The sequence below is a fragment of the Beta vulgaris genome, chromosome 4 (genome assembly GCF_026745355.1).
Source record: "Beta vulgaris subsp. vulgaris cultivar EL10 chromosome 4, EL10.2, whole genome shotgun sequence".
NCBI classification, from domain to species: Eukaryota; Viridiplantae; Streptophyta; class Magnoliopsida; order Caryophyllales; family Amaranthaceae; genus Beta; species Beta vulgaris.
Window position 1 is genome coordinate 47,524,968 of NC_079205.1, and position 27,611 is coordinate 47,552,578.

At 35.5% G+C, this 27,611-nt stretch overlaps 1 protein-coding gene across 1 annotated transcript; it reads left to right on the forward strand.

Annotated features, from left to right (window-relative positions):
- The first annotated feature begins 10,411 nt into the window (after window positions 1-10,411).
- LOC104890934 (auxin-induced protein AUX28) lies at window positions 10,412-15,371 on the forward strand. Its single transcript, XM_010676553.4, has 5 exons — window positions 10,412-10,975; window positions 14,015-14,256; window positions 14,390-14,525; window positions 14,787-14,848; window positions 15,022-15,371. The coding sequence occupies exons 1-5, from the start codon at window positions 10,575-10,577 to the stop codon at window positions 15,057-15,059; spliced, it is 879 nt and encodes a 292-aa protein (XP_010674855.2). The 5' UTR covers window positions 10,412-10,574; the 3' UTR covers window positions 15,060-15,371.
- The last annotated feature ends 12,240 nt before the right edge of the window (window positions 15,372-27,611 follow it).

A 27,611-nucleotide genomic window follows, 5' to 3' on the forward strand; every position in this document is an offset into this window, starting at 1 on the left:
CAGCAGCAGAACTACCATTATTCATCTCTAAATCAAATAAACGGCGCATCAAATATACCTTATTCATAGCCGATGGCTTCTCATACATATCTGACAGTGCTTTGATTAATCATGCCGTTGTTATGATATCCTTGAAATTGAACGCCACAGTCCGAGCCAATGTCAAACGCACCACCGCTAGTGCCTACCTATCCAGTATCTTCCACTTAGCCTCTTCAATGTCAGCAGGCTTTTCAGACAAAGGTTGATACAGATTTTTCTGATATAAGATGTCTTCAATTTGCATCTTCCAATATCCAAAATCCGTTCCATCAAACTTCTCAATTCTAATCTTTGAATCCTCCATTGTTAATTATTCTAGGTCTAAACAATAATCAAACCTAGCTCTTGATACCACTTGTAAGTTCTATTGACTATCAATCGTAGAATAATAGCAAACAATAACAGAATATCAAATAATAAAGCAGGAAAGAACACACCAGAAATTTTACGTGGAAACCCAAGAACTGAGAGAAAAACCACGAATATGCACTAGGAATCGATGAATATTCAAGAAAGATTATTACAAAAGCGATCAAGAGCTCTCTCTAAAGCTTTTTCTCTCTCAATATATGTGTTTAATGATGAAGAATACAATAATAATCGTATTAGGGCACCTATTTATACCCTTACTAAGAAAACCGTGTTTTCGAAGCCGTCCTGCGTCAAAAATAGCCCCGCTCGATCAGGTTGGCTGAGACCCGCCCGATCGGGCGACTGACACCTCAAAGAAAATCGCTCCCGGGCTCGATCGGGCGAGAGACGCCCGAATCATAGTTCGGTGTCCCGCCCGATCGGGCGAGCATGAATTTCCCAGCTCCTTTGTGTCGTTGCGGGCCCGATCGGGCGGCCTTTCCTGACCCGATCGGGGGCCCCCCTTTTCTCTATTTTGACGCATTTCTTCTATGTTTTCCTTCGTCGCAACCTTTCTCCACACCCCATACACCCCATTGAGCCTCATATGAACCATATACCCAACATTTGATTTTAACATTCCTTTTGTAATTTAGAAAGAGATCGAAGGGAGGCAAAATAAGCATTTCAAAAAAGGACACCATTGCTCCCCTTCCCTTATATAATAGAGATATATATATAACAATGGTTTTAAAGCTTTTAGGTATCTATCTTCTCTATGTTGCGATCTCATCTATTCCTTTAGTTCCAAAATTGTATATATGCATGCTCCATTCATTATCAGTACTCACACTTACTCATCTCACTTACTCATGTCACTTACTCATCTACTAATTCATGTTTCATCCTTCTTGGAGTTCACGTAAAAAAACTGGACAAAAATGGAGCATGTTACTTACTACTTCATCCTTAATATTACCATTTTCTTTTATATGGTTGTCGATGTACAATTTTAGTGTAATTATCTTCTTTGATCATGTATAAGTGGAAAAAATTATATTAATTTTTAGAATATATATTTAGACGAATTCAATAAAATTCAACATAAATATTTTATTGATTATGTACAAAAATTACATGATGGTTAGTGGTGTATATAAGAATTAGATCACTAAACTAAGCTTGACCTAGCTGGAAGGAAAAAACCTTCCAACATCAAGGTTGGAGGTATGATCCCTACTAGGGGTATTTTGGGAGAAGGTTTTCCTTTACTATATCACTAAAGTGTCTGCTATTAGATATTGACTCAGTCAATATTGATATATTGTTATATTAGTCAACTATAGATTCTCTTGTATATTGTTATGATCTCTTTCCATATTATTAGCTTAATATTCTGAGTTAGTTACCTAAGTTGTATTATAAATACACTGTATTCATTCTAATACAATTACATCTTTCATCTCTAATCTTATATGGTATCAGAGCAATCGATCCTTATCTCCTCTCTCTTTCCTCATTTTTTTTTTCGACTCCCATGGCTCTCACTAATGGCACCCTCATTCCCAACTCCTCTGATCCCTCTAAGCCGTTCACTATGCTCCAAGTGAACAACTGCCTCAAACTCACTTCCTCAAACTATATTGCCTGGAAAACTCAAATCCAAGCCACCTTGCTTGGCTATGACTTGTGGAAATTTGTGGATGGTTCTCACTCCTCTCCACCTCCTTCCATTACCGATTCCGCAGGCACCTCTCTTCCTAACCCTGCTGCTCTATCTTGGTTTCGCCAAGATCGTCTTGTGTTCGGTGCGCTTGTTGGAACTCTCTCTCAGGACATAATACCTCTTATCTCTCAAACCTCCTCTGCTGAAGAGGCTTGGAATGTTCTAGCCAAAACATATGCTAACCCTTCTCGTGGTCATCTCAAGCAAATCAAGACCACTCTTGCTAATATCACCCATACCACACAATCCATCTCCACCTATATGCAGGCTATAAAGGCTTGCACCGATCGTCTCGCTGCCATGGGTAAGCCCATGGATCATGAAGACATCATTGAAAAAGTTCTTTCGGGTCTTGACTATGAACAGTTCAAATCTGTTATTGATGCCATCAATGCTCGGGACGCTCCCATCTCGTTTGATGAACTTCATGAGAAGTTAATTAACAAGGAAGTCACGGCTTCGGTGCGTGCTGCTCCCCTCCTCCCTGCCACCGTCCACTTGGCTCACTCTCGCTCCAAGGCTTCCCCGCACACCCCTGGTCATGGTCTTCTTGGTGCTCCTCCTCTCTCTCAAGGGCGTCCTTCACGCCCATACCTTGGCAAGTGTCAATGGTGTCATGAGCAGGGCCATTATCTCGCCAATTGTATGTTGTTCAAACAGCAGCACCCGACTCTTACTGTACCTTCCTTGCCATCACACCGTCATCTCAAGAAAGCCCCACAAGCCAATGTTGTCACCATGGTCCCTCCCTCTCCCACTTCCTGGCTGCTTGATAGTGGCGCCTCACACCATGTGACAAATGACCTGAGTAACTTATCCCTTCACGTCCCTTATGACGGCACGGAGGCCTTAGTCATTGGCGATGGTTCAGCATTACCTATCTCTCACACAGGTTCGTTTACTTTGCATACAACTTCTCACACATTTTATTTTACCAATGTCTTGTATGTTCCTCATATCTCCGAAATATTCTATCCATCTCTCAATTCTGTAAAGATAATAATCTGAGCATTGAATTCTTACCTCATTCTTTCTTTGTGAAGGATCCTTCCATGAATCAGGCTCTTCTTCAAGGCCAACTTAAGGATGGTGTTTATGAATGGGACCCTTCCTCCTCTCCAAAAGTTTTTCATTCCTCCAAATTGCCCCATAGTGATTGGCATCATAGATTAGGGCATCCTTCATCTCCTGTGCTTAAGACATTAAGTTCTCATTACAATTTGTCTATTCCTCCATTTGAAATGTCAAACTGTAATGCTTGCAATATTAATAAAAGTCACAAATTACCTTTTTCTACATCTACCTTACATTCTCATGCTATTCTTGATTTAATATTCTCTGATGTCTGGACCTCTCCCATACTCTCTACTGATTCTTCCAAGTATTATGTTATATTTGTTGATCATTTTAGCAAATATATATGGCTTTATCCGCTGCAAAAGAAATCTGATGTATATGCTACTTTTCTCACATTTAAGAACCTTGTTGAAAATTACTTCAATAAAAAGATAAAACAAGTCTTCTCTGACAATGGTGGTGAATTCACCAAATTAACTCCTTATCTTCAGTCTCATGGTATTTCTCATCTCACGTCACCTCCTCATACCCCTGAACACAATGGATATGCCGAACGACGTCATCGACATATCGTTGAAACTGGGTTATCATTACTTACTCATGCAAATATCCCTGTCTCCTTCTGGTCACATGCTTTTAATACTGCCACCTACTTAATAAATCGACTACCGACTTCTACTTTACAAAATAGCTCTCCTTATCAACGTCTCTTTGGTCTTGCTCCCAACTATCACAAGCTACGTAGTTTTGGTTGCTTATGTTATCCATGGCTCAAACCTTATACTCACAATAAAATTGCACCTAAGTCTATCTCGTGTGTCTTCATAGGCTACTCATCTACTCAAAGTGCTTATTTTTGCTTAGATCCCTCCACTAATCGCATCTATACATCAAGACATGTAAAATTTGTGGAGAATGTTTTTCCGTATGCTAACTTGTGCAGGAATGATACTAGTGCTGCTCCTTTGTCTCCTAATGACTGGGTTGACATCCATATTCCTCTTGCGTCATCTACTGCCGCTTCTACCTCGGCTGCTCCTGTGTCGCCCAACAACCCCCCCTCTCCTCCTACACCACCCTCGGCCTGCAGCACCTCATCCACCTCTTCACCCTCACAAACTTCGCCCCCTACATCTCCTCCCACCAATCCTAACCACCAGCCCCCATCATCACATCCTATGACCACACGGCTCAAAAATAAAATCACCAAACCCCACCCCAAATATGCCTATTCTGCTGTCTCCCCATCCACTCCTTGTGAACCTACCAATATTACTCAAGCCCTTAAAAGTCCCGAATGGCGTGCTGCCATGAGTACCGAGTTTGATGCTTTAACACGTAATCATACGTGGGATCTTGTTCCTCCTCATCCCTCACAAAATCTTGTTGGCAACAAATGGGTCTTCCGCATCAAATATACTCCTCAAGGTAGTGTTGAGCGCTTCAAAGCTCGCCTTGTGGCAAAGGGTTTCCATCAACGTCCTGGTCTTGACTTCTCTGAGACCTTTAGTCCCGTCATCAAGCCAACCACAGTTCGAGTCATTCTCTCCCTTGCTGTGACTAAGGGTTGGTCTCTTCGCCAACTTGACATTAATAATGCCTTCTTACAAGGCACACTTCATGACGATGTTTTTATGGCACAACCTTCTGGTTTCATTGATAAAGATAAACCTACTCATGTCTGCAAACTTCGGAAAGCGCTCTATGGCTTAAAACAAGCCCCTCGGGCCTGGTATAATGAACTCCGTACATTTCTTGTCTCCTTCGGCTTCATCAACTCTATTGCTGATCAATCCTTATTCATCTACAATAATCGTGGGATTACATTCTACCTACTTGTCTACGTCGACGATATTATTATCACTGGTCCTTCTTCTAATGCGGTGCAACAGTTTATCACTCTTTTGGCCAACCGGTTCTCATTGAAGGACTTGGGTCCCCTGTCTTATTTTCTTGGTGTTGAAGTCTACCCCACTGGTCATGGCTTATTTCTTACTCAACAAAAATACATTGCTGATTTATTGGCTCGTGCCAATATGGCCTCTGCAAAGCCAGCTTCCACACCCATGATAGCTCATCCTTCTCTCTCCCTTCATGATGGTTCACCTATCAGCAATGTTACTGAATATCGCACCTTGGTTGGCAGTCTTCAATACTTAGCCTTTACTCGTCTCGACATCGCCTTTGCCGTGAACAAACTGTCTCAGTTCATGCAAACTCCCCTTGATACTCATTGGGCTGCTCTGAAACGATTGCTTCGTTATCTCAATGGAACCCTCTCTCATGGTCTCACTATCTATCGTGATTCCCCATTGCACTTACATGCCTTTACTGATGCGGATTGGGCTGGCGATCGTGACTCATTCATCTCTACCTCTGGGCATATTGTTTACCTTGGTCGCAATGCCTTATCATGGAGCTCGAAGAAACAGAAGGGTGTGGCTCGGTCTTCTACCGAAGCTGAATTTCGTGGTGTAGCTGCCACGACGGCTGAGTTACTTTGGCTTCAATCTCTTCTCAAAGAGCTTCGTGTTCCAGTTGCTAGCATTCCCACAATCTACTGCGACAACCTTAGTGCTACACATTACTCTAAAAATCCAGTTTTTCACTCAAGGATGAAGCACTTAGCCTTGGACTTTCACTTTGTTCGCGAGCAGGTGCAACAAGCCACTCTTCGTGTTCAGCACATTCCAGGAGGCGACCAACTAGCTGATGGGCTTACTAAACCCCTTCCGTTGGCTCGTTTTTCTACCATTCTGTCCAAAATTGGTTTGGTCTCTCGACCCACCATTTTGAGGGGGGATATTAGATATTGACTCAGTCAATATTGATATATTGTTATATTAGTCAACTATAGATTCTCTTGTATATTGTTATGATCTCTTTCCATATTATTAGCTTAATATTCTGAGTTAGTTACCTAAGTTGTATTATAAATACACTGTATTCATTCTAATACAATTACATCTTTCATCTCTAATCTTATATCTGCCTATAAAATCAGGCCGGTTGGCAAAATCCTTCATCTTACCATGAGGTTCCAATGAGGACAAAAAAAAATATAAAAAAATCAAAAGTCAAAATGGTAGAAAAAGGAGGAAGTATTGATGAAAATTTGTTTTTTTTTTTTTTTAAATGATCTGCTTTCTAGGCTTCTAGCCAACATGGTTAATTTGATGACTTTTACTTCGCAAATACTTCCTATAGCTTTTCGTGTCATATAATTGACTTTTACAATTGTCGTGCTTAGTTACTTTTTTTCTATAGCTTAACCGAAATAATAATAGTCCAATTCAATAAAGCAAAGACAATTTTAAAAGATGTTAAAAAGCATAACCCAAATCCCCTGTTGAAGTTACTAGCAATATATGTACACGATATATGTGTAAATTTAAAGTTTTGTACTTTAGTTTTTAAATTTAAAGTTACTTAATAATTTTTTATAGGGTTACAATATATCATAATTTTTTCCTTGGATAATGCAAAAGTGAGTTTTAATTCCCAAAATATGCCCAAAAAATTTAAATTCCCTGCGTACCGTCCATGTAGGACGGCACGCGAGAATTTTTTTTTTTCAACTTAAGTAAAACCGCTACTTGAAGTAGCGGTTTACAAGTGCCGAGAATTTTTTTTTTTCAACTTAGGTAAAACCGCTACTTGAAGTAGCGGTTTAAAAAAAAAAAAATTTTTTTTTTGCTGTCGTTGTTGTGTAAACCGCTACTTCAAGTAGCGGTTTATTAATGAAGTGAAAACTGATATGTGCTTACCATATTTTGCGCAGGTAAACCGCTACTCTGAGTAGCGGTTTATTTTAAAATAAAACCGCTACTCTGAGTAGCGGTTTTCGTGGGATAAAAAAAAAAAATAGTTTCTCGCGTGCCGTCCTACGTGGACGGTACGCAGGGAATTTAAATTTTTTTGGGCATATTTTGGGAATTAAATCCCACTTTTACATTATTCAAGGAAAAAATTCCAATATATCATATGAACCCCCTTCCTTTACATTAAAAAGTTATTCACATGATAATACATATGTCAATTGATTCATGATGGACACATATTGTTTCTTGATCTTTAAGTTATAATTTTTTTTAAAAAAAAACAATTCGCACATGACGATGTTCGTAGGGATTAAACGCCATATGTACGGAGCAATAAATTGCCAATTTTTTCGATTTGAAATTGTTTGATAGTTGTTAGATACCCGATTTACACAAAATTAAACGACTTGTTGTAGAAATGGCGAATTATGTTATGAAAGAATTTAATTTAATTGTAATTGTGTTTGTATTGTATAGAGCAATATTTTTGAATTGTAGTTTCAAGGTTTTTTTTTTTTCTCTTCATATAACACCTTTTCTGGTTATTCAAAGATTTTTGAATCAATGTTAACTGAAATATTTTTGAAACTTGTATTGGTTGACAATTATGTCAAATAGATAATTATTTGACTTATTGAATATGGTTAGTTTTTTTCTTTTAAATTTATTTTTTATTATTAATTATATGATTTATATGTAAGTAAGGGGTCATTTTATTTGGACACCATTTGCTCCCCCTATACGTTGTCCACCTACAAAAGGTGGGTAGCCGTTTAAAAATTTGATACTTTTAAACATAGTTAATACTTCATTGTTGATTATATGTATTATGTTTAGTACTATATATATATATGCTTCACTCTATCTCTTTTTTCTTGGTTTATGTGTCATTTTTATATATTTGAATTAGTGATAAGAGTAGTATGAAAAAAAAAGAGATCAGTCTAGAGCTAGTAAGAGTTGACAAGGCACCACAACACATCACATGACAAATAGAATACAAAAAAATTCCTACCCGTGTAGTTAAATAAGTCAATGTGGTATGACACGTCTTACTAAATGAGTTGGGTTAGTGAAGTTTCCAATATGAAGAAGACACACTTGAACCGTTTAGCAGACACGTTACTCAAATATAGGAGATTACTATAGAAAAAAAGTAACTAAACACGACAAAACCAAACACGAAAAAGTTGGTCAACATGAAGACGTTTATTAAATAGGTTGGGTTGGTGTCAAGGGTTGGTTTTTCAACCCATTTATATATGACACGAACACGAGTCACACGACATAAACATGCACGACTTTTTACCATATCTTTAGCCCACATAAAATTGTTATTTTATTCATCAATTAGTTACCCTACTATTCATACTTATGGGTCAAATATATCCCCATTATAAAAGAAACTCCTTAATAACATAATGTTCGAAGAATTAAGACAAATTTGGAGGAAGTATATCTAGGGATGGACATGGGTCTGGAATCCTACCCGGATCCTGCTAGACCCGATCCTAATTTAAGGGTCTGGGTCCAATTTTTTCAGACCCTAAGGATCCGGGTCCGGGTTTGGGTCCAAGTTAATTTTTAGGGTCCGGGTCCGGGTCTTATAATTTTGGACCCAGACCCGACCCTTAGACTCTAAACTTATTTAATATATACATTTTAACTTTTTTTAAAAAAAGAAACTGATTTGCTAAAAGACTAAAACCTAAACTAAAACACCAAAACACCAGTTCTGAACTCTTACGTAAGTTGTGTTTGTTTCTTGTTTTCAGTTTGTATGTTTGTGTTTTTGTTTCGTTTTTTTTCAATTTATATGTTTGTGAATTGTGTTTATTTCTTTTTTCAGTTTATAAGTTTGTGTTTGTTTCGTTTTTTTCAATCTATATGTTTGTGTTTGTTTCATGCGATCTTATGTTTGTTTCATGTGATTTTTTGTGTTTGTTTCATGCGAATTTCAGATTATTATTGATATTAATGCTGAAAATTATGCAAAATAAAGAATTTAGGCCTCGACATTCCAAACCCTCTAGACCCTCCAGACCTTAAGGGTCCGGGTCCAGGTCCAATTTTTTCAGACCCTTAGGGTCCGAGTTCGGGTTCGCAAAAAAATTTAGGGTTCGGACCGAGGGTCCAGCTGGACCCGACCCTTGTCCATCTCTAAATATATCGATTCTCTTACTGTGTTAAGTGATACAAATTTGAAAAGCATACGTGCTCAAATTTAAGTCTAAAAGGTAATATTTATATCAACTTTAAGTGCTTACCCTTATTAGGATAATCACCCAACTAGTAAAGTGCATAGGAGAAAATTTTGTTGATATTGTTGTATAATAATAATTTACCATGAGACGTTGAAAACTTTAAAAAAAAGTAGTCACGAATAATATGGAAAGAATTATCTAAATTCCTAAGAAATTATTATAAGAATAACGTTTCATATGATCAGTCTTTATCAATAATCCGATCATTGTTTAAGATAACACTAAACTATTTGAGGTGTTCCCCATTTCAATCGTTCATGCACAACATATTCTATATATTTCATCCGTTTCTAAATAAGTGCAACATTTGCATAGTGCTTACTATTTACAGTTTAAACTTTAATTAGCTTTGGTGATTTACATTTTAGGAAAAACATAGTCATGTGGGATCTTGTTAGATTCGTCTAAATGTGATTTTTTTTTTAATATCAATTTTTTTTATAATTTTTAGTTATTGATAATTGAAGATATTAATGGTTAAAATAATGCATTGACAAACGTGAAAACAAGAAGTGTTGCACTTATTTAGAAACGAAGGAAATATATAAAAAAAACAATCAAAACATAGCACGGTTTTTAGGGAGGATAAGAAAAATATAGGAATATGTGGGGGTAGTTTTAAAACAATAGTGTATTAGAGAAGATGCTTATAACTATTTATAACAATTAAAATTTTTAACTTTTTCTAGTAGTCTCACCATAAAAAAAAAAAAAAAAAAAGAAAACTAATCTTATCCTCCTCTTTTCATTTTGCTCTCTTATTGGCTAGCAATCTTGAAGCAAAACCCCAAAAAAATCAATAAAATAAAAATGATTAATTAAGCAAGACATTTAATTAACAATTATAAATGTGGAGGTTTCCTTAAAGCATCAAATAGTGTAGGTTAATGGCAAACAAAAAGCCAACTTGACAAATGCGAAATACATTGTCCACTACCTAAAACATCTCTCCTATACCCCCGCACTTATATTAAACAACTATTTTGACATCATTGTTTACGTCATATTCCTCATTTAAATAAGGACAACCGTCCAATAATCATGATACGCCACGTGTCAACATCTTAATCCTCACAAGTCTCTCTCCCATTCTCTTATATTATCACTCCTTCACACTCACACCCAACCCTTCTTTTCCCTTCTCTCTTTTTTCTCTCATTACCAACAAAAACAAAAACAAAAAAGCTCAAGAAATTTGAAGTAATTATCTTGTTACTTAAGAAAATACAAAAATTGGAGAAATTTGGATCAGCAAAGATTTGAAAAATCATTATCATTGGTTAATTATACAAGATGTTGAGTGCTGAGATTAGAGACACTTATAGCACGATTAATTTCGAAGAGACAGAGTTACGCCTCGGGCTTGGTCTCGGGCTCGGGCTGCAAGCGGGATCTTCCTGCGAACAAGCGGATCAGTTAGTGAAGAACAACAACGGCAAAAGAGGATTCACCGAGACTGAAGCCGAGGCAGCTAATGTCGATTTGAAGCTTAATCTTTCGACATCCACCACTAAAGTTGCTGCCTCTGTTGCTTCCGTTGCCGTTGCTGTTGCCGCCACTACTACCGTAAAAGATACTAAGGTGGAACAAGGTGGTGTTGTTGTTGATCATAAGGCCAAGGATAAGGAGAAAGTTGTTGCTGCTGCTACTAATACGTCTACCTCTGCTGATCCTGCTAAGCCCTCAGCTGCTAAGTATGTTTTTTCTTTATCTCCAACTTTGGTTCTAAATGATTTATTCTTTGTGTTATGAGTAGAGTGGTTATTTTACTGTTCTGTTCCTGAATTACGTTGATGTTCCTTACGAGAGGATCTTAATTATGGCGAGTATGTTATCTTAAAAATGCATAAGAAATTTTTTATTACAAACAATGTTTAATACAAAAAAAAAACACTATACTATAGATATAAAGTTCAGATCATGATGGTCTAGTTTTTGGTTCAAGATCCGCCAATTATTGAATTTTAGAGCTAGTAGGTCATGTCTTTACTACAAGGAATTAATCAGTAATTAAGTTGGGGCTCATCCAAGATCTACAATATATATGGATAAAAAAGGAGCATTTTTATTGGTGATAGTTCATTTGTTTTGGTTCTAATCAACATAGTGTTTTTTTTTTCTCCTTTGATACATCACTTTCTCTATTTTTTTGAACAAATTCTTTGTAGTACCCAAAAGAAGATATAATAAGCTGTCCAAACCTACACCACTTGTATTTTTTTTAGAACATATACCACTTGTATAATTCTTGAGTAGTAATATAATATAAGAATTAGGGAATAACACCTAAAATATTTGTATTTTTGGTGCTAACGTTAAGATATGTGTGGTATGCAATAAAAGCATGTAAAAAAGATGAACCCAAAATATGTTGAAGAGGATAGTTAGGTGCAAAGGGTATGAAATTAGTAGAAGCCACGTGTGGGTGACATAGAGGACGGTTAAACACGAGAGTGGTATTTCATACACACATGCAAAGAGAAGACGACTTTGTGAATAGCTTTTAGATAGGGGTTTTTCGTCCGTTTCTTATGCATTGTTTGTTTTATCGAGAAAAATGACAATTCCGTCTATCAAAGGTCTAGTTGTTGTCGGCTAAACAAGAGCTAAATTACATAAACATTTGGAATCTTTTCCTTTTTCTTTCTCAAGTCTCACCCACCAAAAACGTCCTTGTTTACTTGTTTTACTGTTTAAGATTTAAAAATAGGGTAAATGCTTTAGATCTGTTAAAGTTTGGTCCCCCCCTCATCAGTCATCTTCCCACATGCGGAAATTTACCCCACTAGATTTACTGAGTTACTGCACTTTTTCTGATTACTTGATTATGTCGAATTGTGTCGGTTAGTTAATGAGGTAAGTTTTACCTGACCCGGAATAGAGGCCTGAAAGTTCTTGAAAAATGACCGGATTAGAAATCTCGAAAGGCAGGATATGCTATTTTCACCTTAAATAAATACGTTTCAAATGTAATATACTCTTTCCGTTCTCTATTAGTTTATCCGTATTTTTTTTAAGAATATCCCTTATTAGTTTATCCCTTTCTTTTTTTGTTATTTTGGAATGAGATCACAAACTTTTCATCACATATACATCCAACTTTAATATAAAATAATAGTTTCTCTTTCTTTTTATGACCCACAACATTATTTCTCGTAAAACTTTGTCTAAAAGAAAAAAGTAAACTAATAGAGGACGGAGGGAGTGTGTATATAAATTAAGTGAGATGAATAAGCTTTAGATATGTAAAAATTGAAGGAGAACGTATCCTATATATATTTATTTGAGCAAAAATTGACTCGAAATTGAGCTACTTGTGTAAATAATTTGATGAATAGATCTGGAAAATTCTTGTAGCATATGAGGAGATCTAAATTTTAAGATCCATCATTTTTTATCTATTATGTTTCCTCAACATCCCAAAACATAATAATAGAAAAAAGAATTTGAAGATCGTCGGATTGTCAAATTGTAAATAATTTCGTAAGACAAAAATACAGTATAATATCACTTGGGCGGTATATGATAATTTTATCTCTGATTGAATTGATTATATTACAGTAGCTCTTAGGTTTGATTTTGACTCGTATTTTGTCGGACAACGAAATACTTCTTCATACGAGTACTATTTTTTTTTTTGATAATTTACGAGTAGTAATTGACGGTCAAATATTGTATTTCTTCTTTAACTCGGTCTATTATCTAGGAGACATATATTAATTAATCTTCCATGGTAATATCACATCAAGCATGTAATTTACGGCAACAAAGCATGGAAAGAACAATCACTTTTCTACTACATACAAATGAGACAGAGACAAAAACCTAAATATAGAGATCAATTGTCAAAAGTTTGGTTTCGACAACGAGATTAGGCGGACCAAAACCATGTTTAGTTAAAAACATTACTCTCCTCTCCTCCAAACTCCAAATGGTTGCTCATTTATGTTTTTTTCTTTTCATGTTTTTAGAATTTCAATTTTTGAGGATACCGATTTTTTTTTATTGACACAAATTTAGCTAATTGGTTCCCACAATTTTCTTACTCCTTCCGTTACCATTTTAGGCCATTTTATAATAAATGAAACATTATTATAAAACATACGTATTTTTCTCTATCTCTCTCTTCATCATATGAGTCCCTCTTTTTCTTTCAGTATATTTCTCTCTTCTCCTAAATCCCAGTGCCAGAATTCTACGTTTCATATAAAACAAAACGGAGAAAGTATATATATTGACAGGACCTGCTCATAAAATTAGGGGCCTTGTGCTAAATTAAATTATAAAAAGTAGATTTTTTTGGTGAATAGGAAGAGATGGGAGAGTCGTTAATGATCTTTTTTTTTTTTTTTTTTTTGAGAATAGGAGGAGAAGAAATACCAAATATAAATTAAACTTTTTAAGTTTGCATTTAACATTACACTCTATAAAATTGAAAAAGAATAGTCTGTAATTAGAGTTAGGTTTTTTTCCCCTTTAGGAGGACAACTAATAGAATTGTGCCCCTTATATTTTGGGGGGCCTTATACAGTTGCTCACCCTGCACATGGCCTTAGTCGCCTCTGTATATTGACGAATATTTATATTGTCATAGTTTATGAAGTTTGACTTGAAAAAAAAAAAGCAAACGGACAATGAAAGTAAAATTATCTTTCAAGTCTAACAAAGAAGCAATTGTAGTCCTAATCAAGTAATTTAAATAAGCATTTGACTAATTAATTTGTTATCTTCAGGGCACAAGTCGTAGGTTGGCCACCAGTTCGAGCATTCAGGAAAAACATCGTAGCCGTCCAAAAGAAGAGCTCAGAGGAGCAAGCTGATCAGAAGGCTTCAAACAACACTATCGCAAGTGCAGCATTTGTTAAGGTTAGCATGGACGGTGCACCTTACCTACGAAAGGTAGACTTGAAATTATACAAGAGTTATCAAGAACTTTCTGATGCCTTGGGCAACATGTTCAGCTCCTTTACTATAGGTATATATAGTTCTCCTACTACTATTAGAATTTATAGTATTTGGCTTTGGTTTATAATATCTATAGTGCTACTATTATATAGAAATGAATTATTGAAGCTAATTATTTCTTTGGCTGAATAAATTATTTGTAGGTAATTGTGGGTCACAAGGAATGAAGGATTTCATGAACGAAAGCAAATTGATTGATCTTCTCAATGGTTCCGATTACGTGCCTACTTACGAAGATAAGGATGGTGATTGGATGCTCGTTGGCGATGTTCCATGGGAGTAAGTTTCTCAATAGCTTTATTTTCTCTTGAAAATTATCCTCCGCACTAATTAACATTGCTTGTGTGGTGTTACTTTGAAGGTTCATCTAATGATAAATAGTTTGAATTTACATAGATTTTTCAAAAGAAATAAATCTCATTACTCTTTTTCTTATGGTGCACAAGGATAAATTGTCGTGTGGTGTTAATGTAACAGATTAACATTTACCAGTTCTAATACGATGAACTAACTTATTTGTCTTCTCTATGTGTTTAACAGGATGTTCGTTGAGTCATGCAAACGTCTGCGTATCATGAAGGGATCAGAAGCCATTGGACTAGGTTTGTACCTAAAAAGTTTCTTTAACAATTAAGATGCATCATATTGTCCAAGAATATTTTTTTGAAATCGAAAAAATTCGCATTAATAAAAACTCAAACTACATCACATAACTAAATTAATATGAACAAGATAATTTCTTACAGTTACTTATTTTTTTCTTGCTTTATTGCAGCACCAAGGGCTGTTGAGAAATGCAAGAGTAGAAGCTGAAGATATTTTTCATAATGTTGAATGTTTGCACAACTTGTGTTAAATGTAAAACTTGTCTCTTTTTTTCCTTTTTTTTTTTTTTTTTTTTTTTTTTGGCTTAGTGTTAAAAGAAGCCTTATAAAGTGACGGGAAGGCAGACCGGCTCGAGAGGGATCGAGCAAGACGTCTGGCGAGTGTAATATTTTTGGTTAAAGTTCTTGATAATTATGTGAAGAAAAGTTGTCATATGATTATATAAATTATTTTTATGCTTTTTCATCTTGTTCGACAATTTATCGAATATTAGTATATATTATTAATCAATTTGTGAGACTTCCATGATATATACTTAGGTTTTTTTTTTACTTATTTGCTTGAAGGGAAGAAAAATTAGAGGTTTGAATGTGCAAATAAATAGAATAAGAGAGCTTCAAGTGAGCTTAAAGTAACATTTAGTGTTTGCGCAAGAGGGTTGACAGTATATTTGTGAGCTGGAGAATCCAACCAATTGGTAGATATATTATAGTGTTTACGAATTGGTTTCTATAATTAGAGATAAAATCTCTACATCATCAAATGACAATTTGAAAAAAATAGTTGTTTTTAGTTGTGGGAGGAATCAATTTGTCATCTAAAAAGTTAGGATCTTGCCAAATACAACCTCTAAATTTATCACTTTGTTAATTGCAGTCATTTTATTTCAATCTCTTCAATTGTAACCTCAAATAAACCAAATGTTGTTAAATTGCAGTCCAAATTTAACCAGCTCTTCACGCCTTTTGGCCTGCAATTTATGAGTATTTGGTTTATTTGAGGTTGCAATTGAATGGATTGCAATGAAAAGAATACAATAAACAAAGTGGTAATTTTAAAGAATTGTATTTGACAAAAAATCCAAAAAGTTATAGTGGGTTTATAAAAGTAGTATTTTAAAAGTTCACTTGTAGCACACTAGCACTTTCTTCTAATTTGCCGAAAAATGTGTTGCATTTACCTAATAAATGGGTAGAGTATTCTATTCATTGTCTAGCAGAAAACAACGAATCTTACAACAAATAAAAGTTGTCTATGCGATGCGCTGTGCCAGTATGCACTGTTTAAATCTCTTATTCAAGTAATGTGGACACCTGAAAAAAGAACTGCAATATCGTAAACTTTTATTTTCTTGAACAACTAAAGAATATATTATTGTAAAAGAGAAAAATTAAATGGTCAACTAGCATTGAATTTTTCTTATTGTTTCTCAGATTTAAAAATCGAATTTTGATTATTATAATCTCTATGATATCATGCGCTTCGTAACTTTGTCTGCTGTTGGATTGTTTTTGTTCCCAAAAATCATGAAAATCTTTAATGAGATATTCTGGTCCTATATATGCACTAAGCAGAATGGACAGCCTAGAAAGTAATAACTTATTGAATTATGTTAGAGATAATGGAGACAATAGTGATTATGATCCGTGATTTTTGGTTCTTATTGGAGCTGTTCCATGTGCACTTTGTTGGGGTATATAATTTTATTGGATCACCCTTTTTATCATATTGATATATCTACCCACCCAGTTAAGCTATTGACTATTCATTAGAGATAGATAGCTTTTTTACACGCGATGCGTGCGTGAATTATTTTGGTAATTATTATTAAATTTCATCTAATTCTAAAGGATTTAATTTCCAATCATTATTAGTTCTAATTAAATATTATGTGGTGTAAATACAAAATATAAAAATTACTGGACGAAGAAGTTGTTTTCTTGGTATTTTTATTACTTGTTAATGGATGTTGGTATTGTTATTGCATTTCAAAGTTTAGGTAAAATTAAAATTTTATGTCTTTGGTTTTGTAATTGATTTGAAAATTGTTCTAGTTATGTTAATTTGTTAATCAATCATAAACTTTTTCTTTCACTACACATATTTTTATAAAAGTTTATTTTAACTACTTTGAACTTCCTTTGATATACATATTTTAAATTAGGAAGGGCTATGATTGAAGAAAATCTTGAAATCTTAATAGGTAATATCTTTTATTGAATGAAGGGTTAAAAAGTCTTTTCAAAGGGGACACCATAGCTCCCCCCTTGACTTATATAATAGAGATAATTAACAATGTTGAATTGGACGTCCCTATCTTTAGTGTATATGTATAGTGGCTAATTTACCTAAAATGTAGATAAAGTCTTTTCCCTTTTATAATTTCGATTCATCACAAAGCACAAAGAGGTGTGTCAGACGCACACTTTTATTTTATCTATTCAATTCGTTTTCGGTTTCCTTTGCCTATAAATACCTTATTTTTTCGAACGACTTTTCGCAATGTTGTCCTACGAGCTACGACTTCTTCACATGTTCTCCTATTATCAAACTCATATTCAAACATGTTTAAATATACTCAAACACATTCATACATTCGGATTTCTTATTTCAAGCTTCAAGATTGTTCATCCTGAAGATTGTTGCATCAGACCCAAATGACAAAGGTATAATTCATGAGGGCCAATTTCAATTTATTTCTTATTGTACTAACCATCTACTTGTTACGATGTAGATCTTAAAGAGAATTAACTCTATACTGTACATTCTTCTCTAAATTTCCATTTTTTCTATAATATCTTTTAGTTTACATTCTTATACATTAATATGCATGTTATATGTTTTAATGTTTTTATCACCGCATATGATTATTTTTGCTAATCGAATTTCTAAAGAAATGTTCTAACATTATATTCAAATGATTTGGACAATAAGTTAGGTTCTATGTAATTTGATTGCATAATAACATGTAGCCAAAAATTAATTTTTTGTTTGTTTAATGAACCGATATATTAATATTCAGATTGCACTAAAGTATTATGTCGTTTATTTGCATAAATCTTAACATGAATCGACATTAAGTAGAGGCCATCAATGGACGAATGTGGTTCCTGACGGCAATTTTATCCTCACCCTGAACTCAATTTATGGTTCATTGACCATTAATAGAGTCATGACGAGAAAATCTACATTGGACAAGTCCTTAATTTGTCCCTAAGATTTTTCAATATCCAATTAGGTTTATGAGTCTTTCTTTAAAGACCTGTTGGCGAATTCAAAATGTTTTCCAGTAAAACTTTTCAATGAGGTAGTTAAATACGCACTCATCCCGCGTAGGCGAAACAAAATTCACGCCTACAATTTGGCGACTTCACTAGGGAAGATTTTTTTAATAATTGTTTTTCAAAATGAATGGGTGAAACTCGAAAAATACGATTCATACATGTTTTATGCTTTTAAATGCATTACAGTTTTGCATATGCACGACTATTGTTCATGCCACCATAAGGAAAATCTTCCTTGCCTCATTACCGCATGTTCTATGTGTGTGGTCACACTGGGGAGGGGGGGGGGTTTGCGCTTTATCTTTCCGGAAGCTTTCTAAGCGATAGTTTTGGATCTTAGTCATAAGAAAGCCTACCCAACCATGACATTGTTCTCTTGTTTCTAACTTGAGAACTGGAGTGCGTGTTACACGTGGCCACCTTTTTAAGCAAAGGTATGAAGCGTGAGATCGATCTCTTAGTCATGGACCATTTTCAGCCTTATTTTAAACCTGAACATAGTTTTAAATGTAAAACTGGACTTTAGGTTTAGAATTTTTGCATCCATGCTATATGATATTTGCTTGTGATTGCAATTTTTCCTATTATTAACTTATCAAAACATTGATTGTACACACATAATAAATCCAAGAATTTCACCTCTGACTATGAAATACGAATGCCCCCGACTGTCCCTGTTAATCATTAATCTGATCCCGAAGGCCAACATAATAGGACCAGAATCCTATGATGTTATCCCATGCTAATGTATACAGAGCGTAGGCTTGCTTTGAGCACTCTAATTTCTTCAAAGTAACAGTGCCGGAGGCACGACGTGGCCAATATATTAAGGCTAGGAGCGCATCACTGGCGAAAGAGGCAAGACGACCGGTGCACACCGCAAGGCGGACCGGTCTTACCACCCCAAGGTCCAACTACGAGCTTTTTAACTGCAACAACTTAAATATACGCTATTGGAGATGGAATTACCGCGGCTGCTGGCACCAGACTTGCCCTCCAATGGATCCTCGTTAAGAGATTTAGATTGTACTCATTCCAATTACCAGACTCAAAGAGTCCGGTATTGTTATTTATTTGTCGAAAAAAAGATCGTCAAATTTGGCCAAAACCTCGCCTAAATCGCCTAAAAGCATGCATGCCAAGGAGCAGTGTGCCAAACGCATTAAGGTGCGCCTGAAGCACCGCTCTCGCGCCAGATGCAGAGGCAGTACGTCACGTGCAATAATGCTGCATGGCACGCATCCTGTACATCTCATTTTTATGTCGCTTTAGTCGTCGTGGTTGTTTATCATGTGTTCGCATTTGTGTAGAATCATGATCATTCTAGGGTTCCTTTTTGTCTAAAAATAAAACTCACCTAATTTAAGCGAAAAATCAATTTTTTCATACATATCATCTAAGATTGAGTCTATCCTAAAAAGTACATCTAGGAAACAAATGATCATACTAGTGTTAGAGTCATTGTGCATGTTTACCTTCTCCCATTTTATCCCTTTATCCAATTAATCTTCCTCATTAATCCTACCCTATCATATTCCATCTCTTTCAAAAATATATCTATTCCAATATCAATCATCCTACACACTCTTCTATTATTCTATCTTTTCCGGAAACATTTGCCAATCATCATCCTACCACATGTACCAAAAAAAAAGATCAAAAAAATTAATCGATCTTTCGTTATCCATCATCTTTTCCAAATAAGAGATAAAAACATTGAGTTCCTTCAAAATATGAATTTCAAAAATTCTAAGACTAGTCCAAACGCCTTTATCCAATCTAAGCCAACTAACCAACAAATATCACCAATATAATACCATAATCCATTTCCAATTCATTTGCATTCATTTCAGGCCCATGTGCATTAGAGCCCATTCGCATTCATCCTGGGTCCATCTAACTTTGAGTCCTTGCATTCATTTTAGGCACATGATGTGTATTAGAATCTATTTACGTTCATCATGGGCCCATTTAAATTTGAGCCCATACATTCATATTAGGTGCACTAGCATAGAGTCCATCCTTTTCTTATAATAGGCAAGGTAGGATATTATTGCATCAAAATACACCAATGTGAACAATTCTAGAGACATGCCTCTAGAATGACAACAACACCAACAGACTAAAGATTCCAATTATCTCTCCTTGAGAGTTACAAACCATATGTAATCACTATGGCTAATTTTAACAGGTATGATGCTATAAATTCTATTATATACACTGTATTTTATGCTATCTATGACTTTACCTATACATTTTACTTGGCTGTTCGACAAGGCATTGCTCCTCTCATGTCAAATGTGATATGTTGTACACATGATAGGAGAATGGAACACAGTTCTTTTGAATTTACTGTACTTCCTCCTGTGTATCTATCTACACATTGTGGTAATGTTAAGAATAAGTCTGTTCATTCCCAGCCACTAAAAAATGCTTGTGATGCAGATCTTGCTAAAATAACGGTAAAAGAAAGGGTGTTGATGGCTCTCCATATCAGCTGCACACAGTAGGAAACAATCATCCTAGTGATCCCAATTTTCAGGAGCCTTTCCTTTGTATTCAATCTTCCTTGCATTAGAGAAAACGATGCTTAGGCTGACCTAGCTTGCACCAGATAGCCTTTGCCCAATACACCTCCCTGTTCAAAGGAGCAATGCTCTAGGAACTCAATTTAATCGGGTATTTAGGCATGCTTACTAGTTGGGCCTCTATGAGATAGCTTTTCATGCTCTCTTTCACCTTACACATTACTAGTACTCTTTGGGGAGTAATCCCACCAGTTTTGCTCTTTCAAGTATATGGAATGAATCCATTTTACCCAAAGTTTTTTTTTTTTTTATAGCAATCATCCATGCATGCTTTCCCATAGCTACCATGTTCCACATCTGAGCATTCCCGTACCCCCTTCTTTTTTTGTTTGACATACATTCTTCCAAGCAACTTTACTGGGGTAACTTGAACCAGCTGTGCCACTCCAGAGGAAACTTCTGCATATGCTATTGATTTCCTTGAAAACACCCTTATGAAGGATCATGATCTATGCGCAATAGGTTTGTAATGTCATCAATACAGAGTTTACTAAGGTAAGCGTCTTAGAAAAAGGCATGTTTCTTGAGCCCCAAATCTTGATTTTTGAGCACATTTTCTCAACAGTCTTATCACAATCAGCAGCAGATATTTTCTTGGAACAGATAGGTATGCCCAGATATCTGAAAGGAAAAGATCCCTTCATAAACCTTGTCATGTCTAAAATTCTTTGCACTTCTAAGTTAGACATGCCAGAACAATAAACATAAGTTTTAGAGGGATTAACTTGAAGACCAATTGAGTCTGAAAAAAGCTTAAACCCCTGCATCATCATGTGAAAAGAATTCTACTCTCCCTCGCAACATAGAATGATGTCATCAACAAAGCATAGGTAGGTCAATCTTGTATTTCTACACTTTGGATGAAATTTAAAGCCTTCTTTTTCCCCTAACATTTTTAGAATCCCTGATAGGTATTCAACACACAGAACAAATGGCAAAGGGGATAAGGGACCCCATTGCCTCAAGCCTCTTTTTCCTTCAAAAAAACCCATGCAGTGATCCATTTATAACTAGGGAGAATATGGGAATCCTAACACAAGTCATGATGAGCTTGACAAAATGTTCAGGGAACTGCAACCCCACTAACATTTCTTCCACAAAATCCCACTCAACTGTATCATAAACCTTTTGTAAATCAAGCTTAATGATGCAACCTACCAAAGAATTCTTCCTTTCATAACCTTTGGCCAGGTCTTGACAGACCAGGATATTATGTGCTATAAAATCTACTGTGGACAAATGCTCCTTGATTTTGAGCAACAATGTCAGGCATAATGTCCTTGAGTCTAGCATGTAGAACTTTAGAAATGCATTTATAGATTGCATTGTAACAAGAGTTAGGTCTGAATTCCTTAACACTTTCATGACATTTACCTTCAGGGGTGAGAGTAATGCTTGTAGCATTAATCTCCCTCAAAAGCTTCCATGTGTTAAGAAAATCCAGAGTGGCATTGCACAAATCATCAACTATGAAATCACAAGTCCCCTTGATGAATGAGCTACCAAAGCCAATTAGTCCCGTACTACTCCAAAGCACATATTTTCCCCATTTCTATCTCTCATTTCCATTTCCCATTTTCCATTTCCATTTTCCATTTCTCGTTCCCATTTTCATCTCTCGTTCAAAAAAAAAAAAAAATCATTCCTTAGAACTTATAAGCAAGGTCCACTCAATTTCGTTCATGTCCGGTCGATAGATTATAACTTAGGAACGCCTAATGGAGGAACAAAAAGTTGAGCGTACTCTACAACTCATCAAGCACACTATCACCACCATGACTTCATCTAGAGTCATAAAGATTACTTTTGAATGCCTTCACAGTAGAGGCGCGATCACTTTTATAGAGTGTACTTCGAGCCCTACACGTGAAAGAAAAATTCCAAACAACGAAACCAAAACTTCTACTGCAAATTCTACATGACATCTAGTGTTAAATACAAATGCACTACTAAACATAGTCGATGACGATAGATTACTAATACTTGCTACAACAAGAATCAGCACCAATAACCCCTTAGATAGTGCATCAACAATTCAACACGCTCAGTATTTTATTTCTAGTTTTCTAGGATGAGTCAGAGAGTCGTTACCTAAGATATTTATGTCCTTTCTCATCGATTCTATTTCATAATAGGACTTTATCAATTATAGCCTTTCCATTTTCATTTCCATTTTAATTTTCTTTTTCTTTTCATTGTCCTTTCACCATGATGCTTCGAATTAATTCGATGATGAAACCCAAAAAATTATCTCTAACGACCTTGATTAATGAAAAAAAATACATTGGATTATTAGTTATTATCCTCTTTGCTCCATCCTTTCATAAGACATCATACAAAAGCCATCTCTATTCAACCTGAGATGAAAAAAAATCCCTTAAGCCATCATCCTCCATAAAGCCAAATAGCCTTTCAAATTAAAGCTCCAAAAATAACTTTCAAACCTTCCAATACCTTAAACCACAAAAAAGCTTGTGTGCAAATCTCAATACATAAAAAAACAATGGCAGGCAAAAAAAAAAAAGCGAATGAAAAAAATTAAAAGTGAGAAAAATGACAAAAACGCACAAAGGATGATGCAAAAGTAGAAAAGTCAAGCTAGGGGGTTTGCACACAATTTCCATCCCTCATTCAAATCTTTCAATCAATCAAAACCTTAACCCATATAATCCAAATTCATAATCCTTACCTTGGCCCATCTAATTAAACCTTCATAAAAACCTGAAGCTTCAAACCTCTAACCTTTCATCAACCATAACTCCTTCTCTAAGGTATATCCAAGCCTGCTAGGTTGAAAACCCGAAAGGGTGGTCTAGTAAAAAGTTAGGACAAGAAAAAAAAGATTAAGAGTTTAATCATATCCAGAACTACGAATGGTTTGATTCTGCAAGGGTAATACGTTGGAGTCCTCATCTCGAGCTAAAATAAAATTAATTAATATCTTGTGATTTAATATTCTAGAATTCAGGAGCATACTCTTTCCAGATCCCAAGATAGACTTAAGTATGAACCTAACGACGTCAAAGCTTTTTCCTACCTACATTTATTTAAGTCACAAATTTTAAACCTTTTATTTTTCAATCCAAACTGTCTTTTTCCCTTGAAGGATCTAAGTTTCCGATAATTCCATGGTCTCTGGCGATATTTATCTTTGCTTATATCAACTCCCCAAAGAAGAATTCTAGTGAAGAAATCTGAATGCTAAAGACAAATAAGTACGATCCAACACTAGTGGAAAAAAGCCCATATGATGCAATCAAACTCGGACTTACTGATGCTGTTTTGGTCCGCATCAGGTGTGATCGCAGCAGATCCCAATTATTTACCGGATCATTAAATAATTTTTTGATTCGGTTTTAAGCTAAAACCGCAGCAGATTCTGAAATTTATGTCAAAAAAAGGTGCAAACCTGCATCCTACAGGTTTGCACTACTATATCTCAAATCTCAACATATTTTGAAGCTTGTGTACCTTAAAGGTACACACACACACAACACACACACACAACACACACACACACACACACACACACACACACACACACATAAAAACCAAAATTACAAAAAAAAAGAAAAAAAAATGACTAAAGGTTTGGAATTTCATAACCAAAAATGAAAATGAACGAAAAAAAACTAAATCTAAATAAAAAAAAACGTAAATTACTTAACATGAACGAAAATTACAAAAAAAAATGAACTAGATCTAACTAAAAATATATTTTACAGAAAATGAACGAAAATTACAATATTACTAGATCTAAGTACAAAACCTTAATTACAAAAAACAAAAGAAAAAATTGAACCACGAACTAGATCAGATTTTCGTTATTTTTTCTAAAAATCAAAATCGCAAACCCTAATCAGAGAGTAAAATCATAAAATGAAAACTATAATTCAAATGCTAAAAATCGACATAAAGAACCCTAAAAGTTCACTAAAAGACTTGTCGAAAATGACGAAAATAGAGGGGATGAAGAAAATCAATTCGCTTCGTTTGCTTCAATTGCGCATCTTCGTTCGCCAAAAATGAATGATTCGTGGCGGTTTGCGGTCGACAAAATCATGAAAGCCTCTCTTCCAAGGACTTGTTGGAATCGACCAAGAAACGACTTGGAATTGAGAGGGGACGAAGAAACGACGAGAAATTGAGAGGGGACGAAGAAACGACGGCGGTTGACATTGCGTAGATCGAAGAAAAGGATAGGGGAGGATGAAAAAGGGGAGTGAGAGTGGGCGTTTGAGAGAGGGAGTTAGGGTTTCATGGGAGGAGAGAGTAGTGGCTGGAAAGAGAATGAGGCGTTAGGGTTTGTGGGTTTGAGGCTGGGACGAAGAGAGGAGAGAGGGAAGAGGGTGGGAGAGCAGAGGGCGAGGGAGAGAAATGGGCCACGCTTTTTTTTTAAATAGGATGAAGTGGGCCGCAAAGAAAATAGGCCACAAGAGACTGGGCCACGTGTTTTTCTTATAAAAAAATAACGAAAATATGATCCGGTCTTGTGAACTAGATCAGATTAAAAAAAATCCGCATCAGTTTCTAAAATCTAATGCGATCCACAAAAGGACCGCATCAGATTGTCCTACCAGCTTTCCCTCCCATTTTTTATGTTGATTTCCAGATGTGGTTTTACATAAATCGAATCTATTACTAAGTGACGGATAAGGTTTTTTTCCACTAGTGCAATCAAGACTCAGAATGCATGATTCAAGACAAGCTAACCAATGTGAGTCTTCCTATATTTATGGTGGTTCTTTCAAATTAAACAACCGAAAAGTTGTAGTCTGCTGATCTCGTTTGCGAACCCCGCTTCATTGCCAAAACAGTTTCCGAAAATCATTAGATCTCTCTACCTATTTGAACCTCCTAATCTTGCATAACCCTGACCTTGGATGACATTCTATCTTTCTTATCCTTTCATAACGTGACCTTGCATGACGTTTCATCTTCCTTAGCTTTGCATAACATTAATCCTTGCATAGCGTCAACTAACCTTAGTGCTTGCATAACTTGAATCTTTGCATATCGTCTCGTACATCCTTAGAGAGTCTAAGTTTGCATCTTTGCATCATTATGTGAACTATCTGAGATGTCTGCATCTATCTGTTAACATCTTGTCTTGCAAGTAATCAGATTACTTGTAGTTATCATTTTGCAGGCTAATTTATTTTGCAGAAATCGGCGATATATAGATTAGTTCTAATTAAGTTGTAGAGCGTTTAGAACCGTTCTCTATCCAGACACCGTATACTTTGACTATCAGCTTCCTGAACCGCTGTCAAAGTGGGGGCTTCTGTAGACACAAAATCGTCTCTCCTTATTGAGTGTCCAATGATGAAACATACCACAGTCCTAATTATCCTGGTTCAAAGGAGCATCAATCGAACAAGCTAAGCCCAAAAACATTTGGAAAATATAAAGCCGATTTTTAAATCCAAGCCTAACTTTTAAAGGCCAAGTTAATCATTCCTCATCATCAATTATATTTTTCATATTTAATACTTCCTCCGTTTCTTAATAAGTGCAACATAGAGAAAGTGGGGGAATACCAAGGAATGTAGAGAGAGAAAGTTGGGACCACACTAAAGTAGAGTAATTCAAGTGATGAAACAAAAAATTTGTGGTCCCCTCTTGCTTTTTGGTGGCATATTTGTAATAATATTGAACTTTTTTTACCATTTTGAGCTTGGTTGCACTTATTGTGACTAATCCAAATAAGGGAAATGTTGCACTTATTAAGAAACAGAGGTAGTATTAATTATTCCTGATAATTATTTTTAAAGGATATTTCGAAAATAAGATTTTTATTCTTAAAGATAGTTGATTTAGATTTCAAAGGATAGGCTTTATTAAGGATAATTTTTTTTAAATGAATAAAAAAAGGGACAGAAAGTAAGCGCGCGTGGCATAAAGTTGTGCGTTTGACGCACAGTTTTGCGCATGGCGCACAACTTGCTGGGCGTCTGATGCTCATATGTGTGTTAAGCACAAAGCGGTGCGCTAGGCGCACAATTTTATTTTAACTTTTTGTCTTCGGTTTTCTTTGCCTATAAATACCTCGTTTTTTCGAACGGCCTTTCATAATGCTTGCCTACGACTTCTACACATAGTCTCCTATTCTCAAACTCATATTCAAACACGTTCAAATATTTTCAAAAAAATTCGTGTCTTCGGATTCCTTATTTCAAGCTTCAAGATTGCTCATCCTGAAAATCGTTGCATAACACACCCATGCGACATAGGTATAATTCGTAATGATCATTTCCTATTTGGTGTGATTCCTCCAAATTAAACTTCCGACGAGTTGTAATCTGGGGATTTCACTTGCGGACCCCAATTTTGACCATAACAACTTTCGAAAATCAACCTATATCTCTACCAATCCCGTCTTCCTAGCTTTGTAAAATCTCGACCTTGCATAGCGGACAATCTACGTTTTTAGCTTTGCAAAACCATGATCATTCACTAGTGGAAAAATTCCAACTAATTCGGTCAAATTTGGCTTATTTAATTCGCCAATGGACCGGATTATGTTGGTCCCGAAGGTGTTGACAAAATTTAAATGATTGGATTCAAAATCGAATCAGTTAACCATTAAATGATCTTGTTTTAAGGTGAAAACCAAATCAATTTTTGGTTAACTGGTCCAGTTTCACGTTAAAATCGGATCAGTTAGGGTGTATTTTGTGTAAGATAAAAGTCGAACCAAATGGCTACAGGCGACAGGCCCACAACCAGTTTCCGTAACCTACTATCAATTGCAACATTTAGCAATTCCAAAGAATATAAAACAAATTAGTACTTTGCAACTAAATTTGGATACTTTAAGATGGTCACAGTTAATCAGAGAGGAAGTGAGAATAAGAGAGGAACGTGATATTTTTATCGTTGCCAGA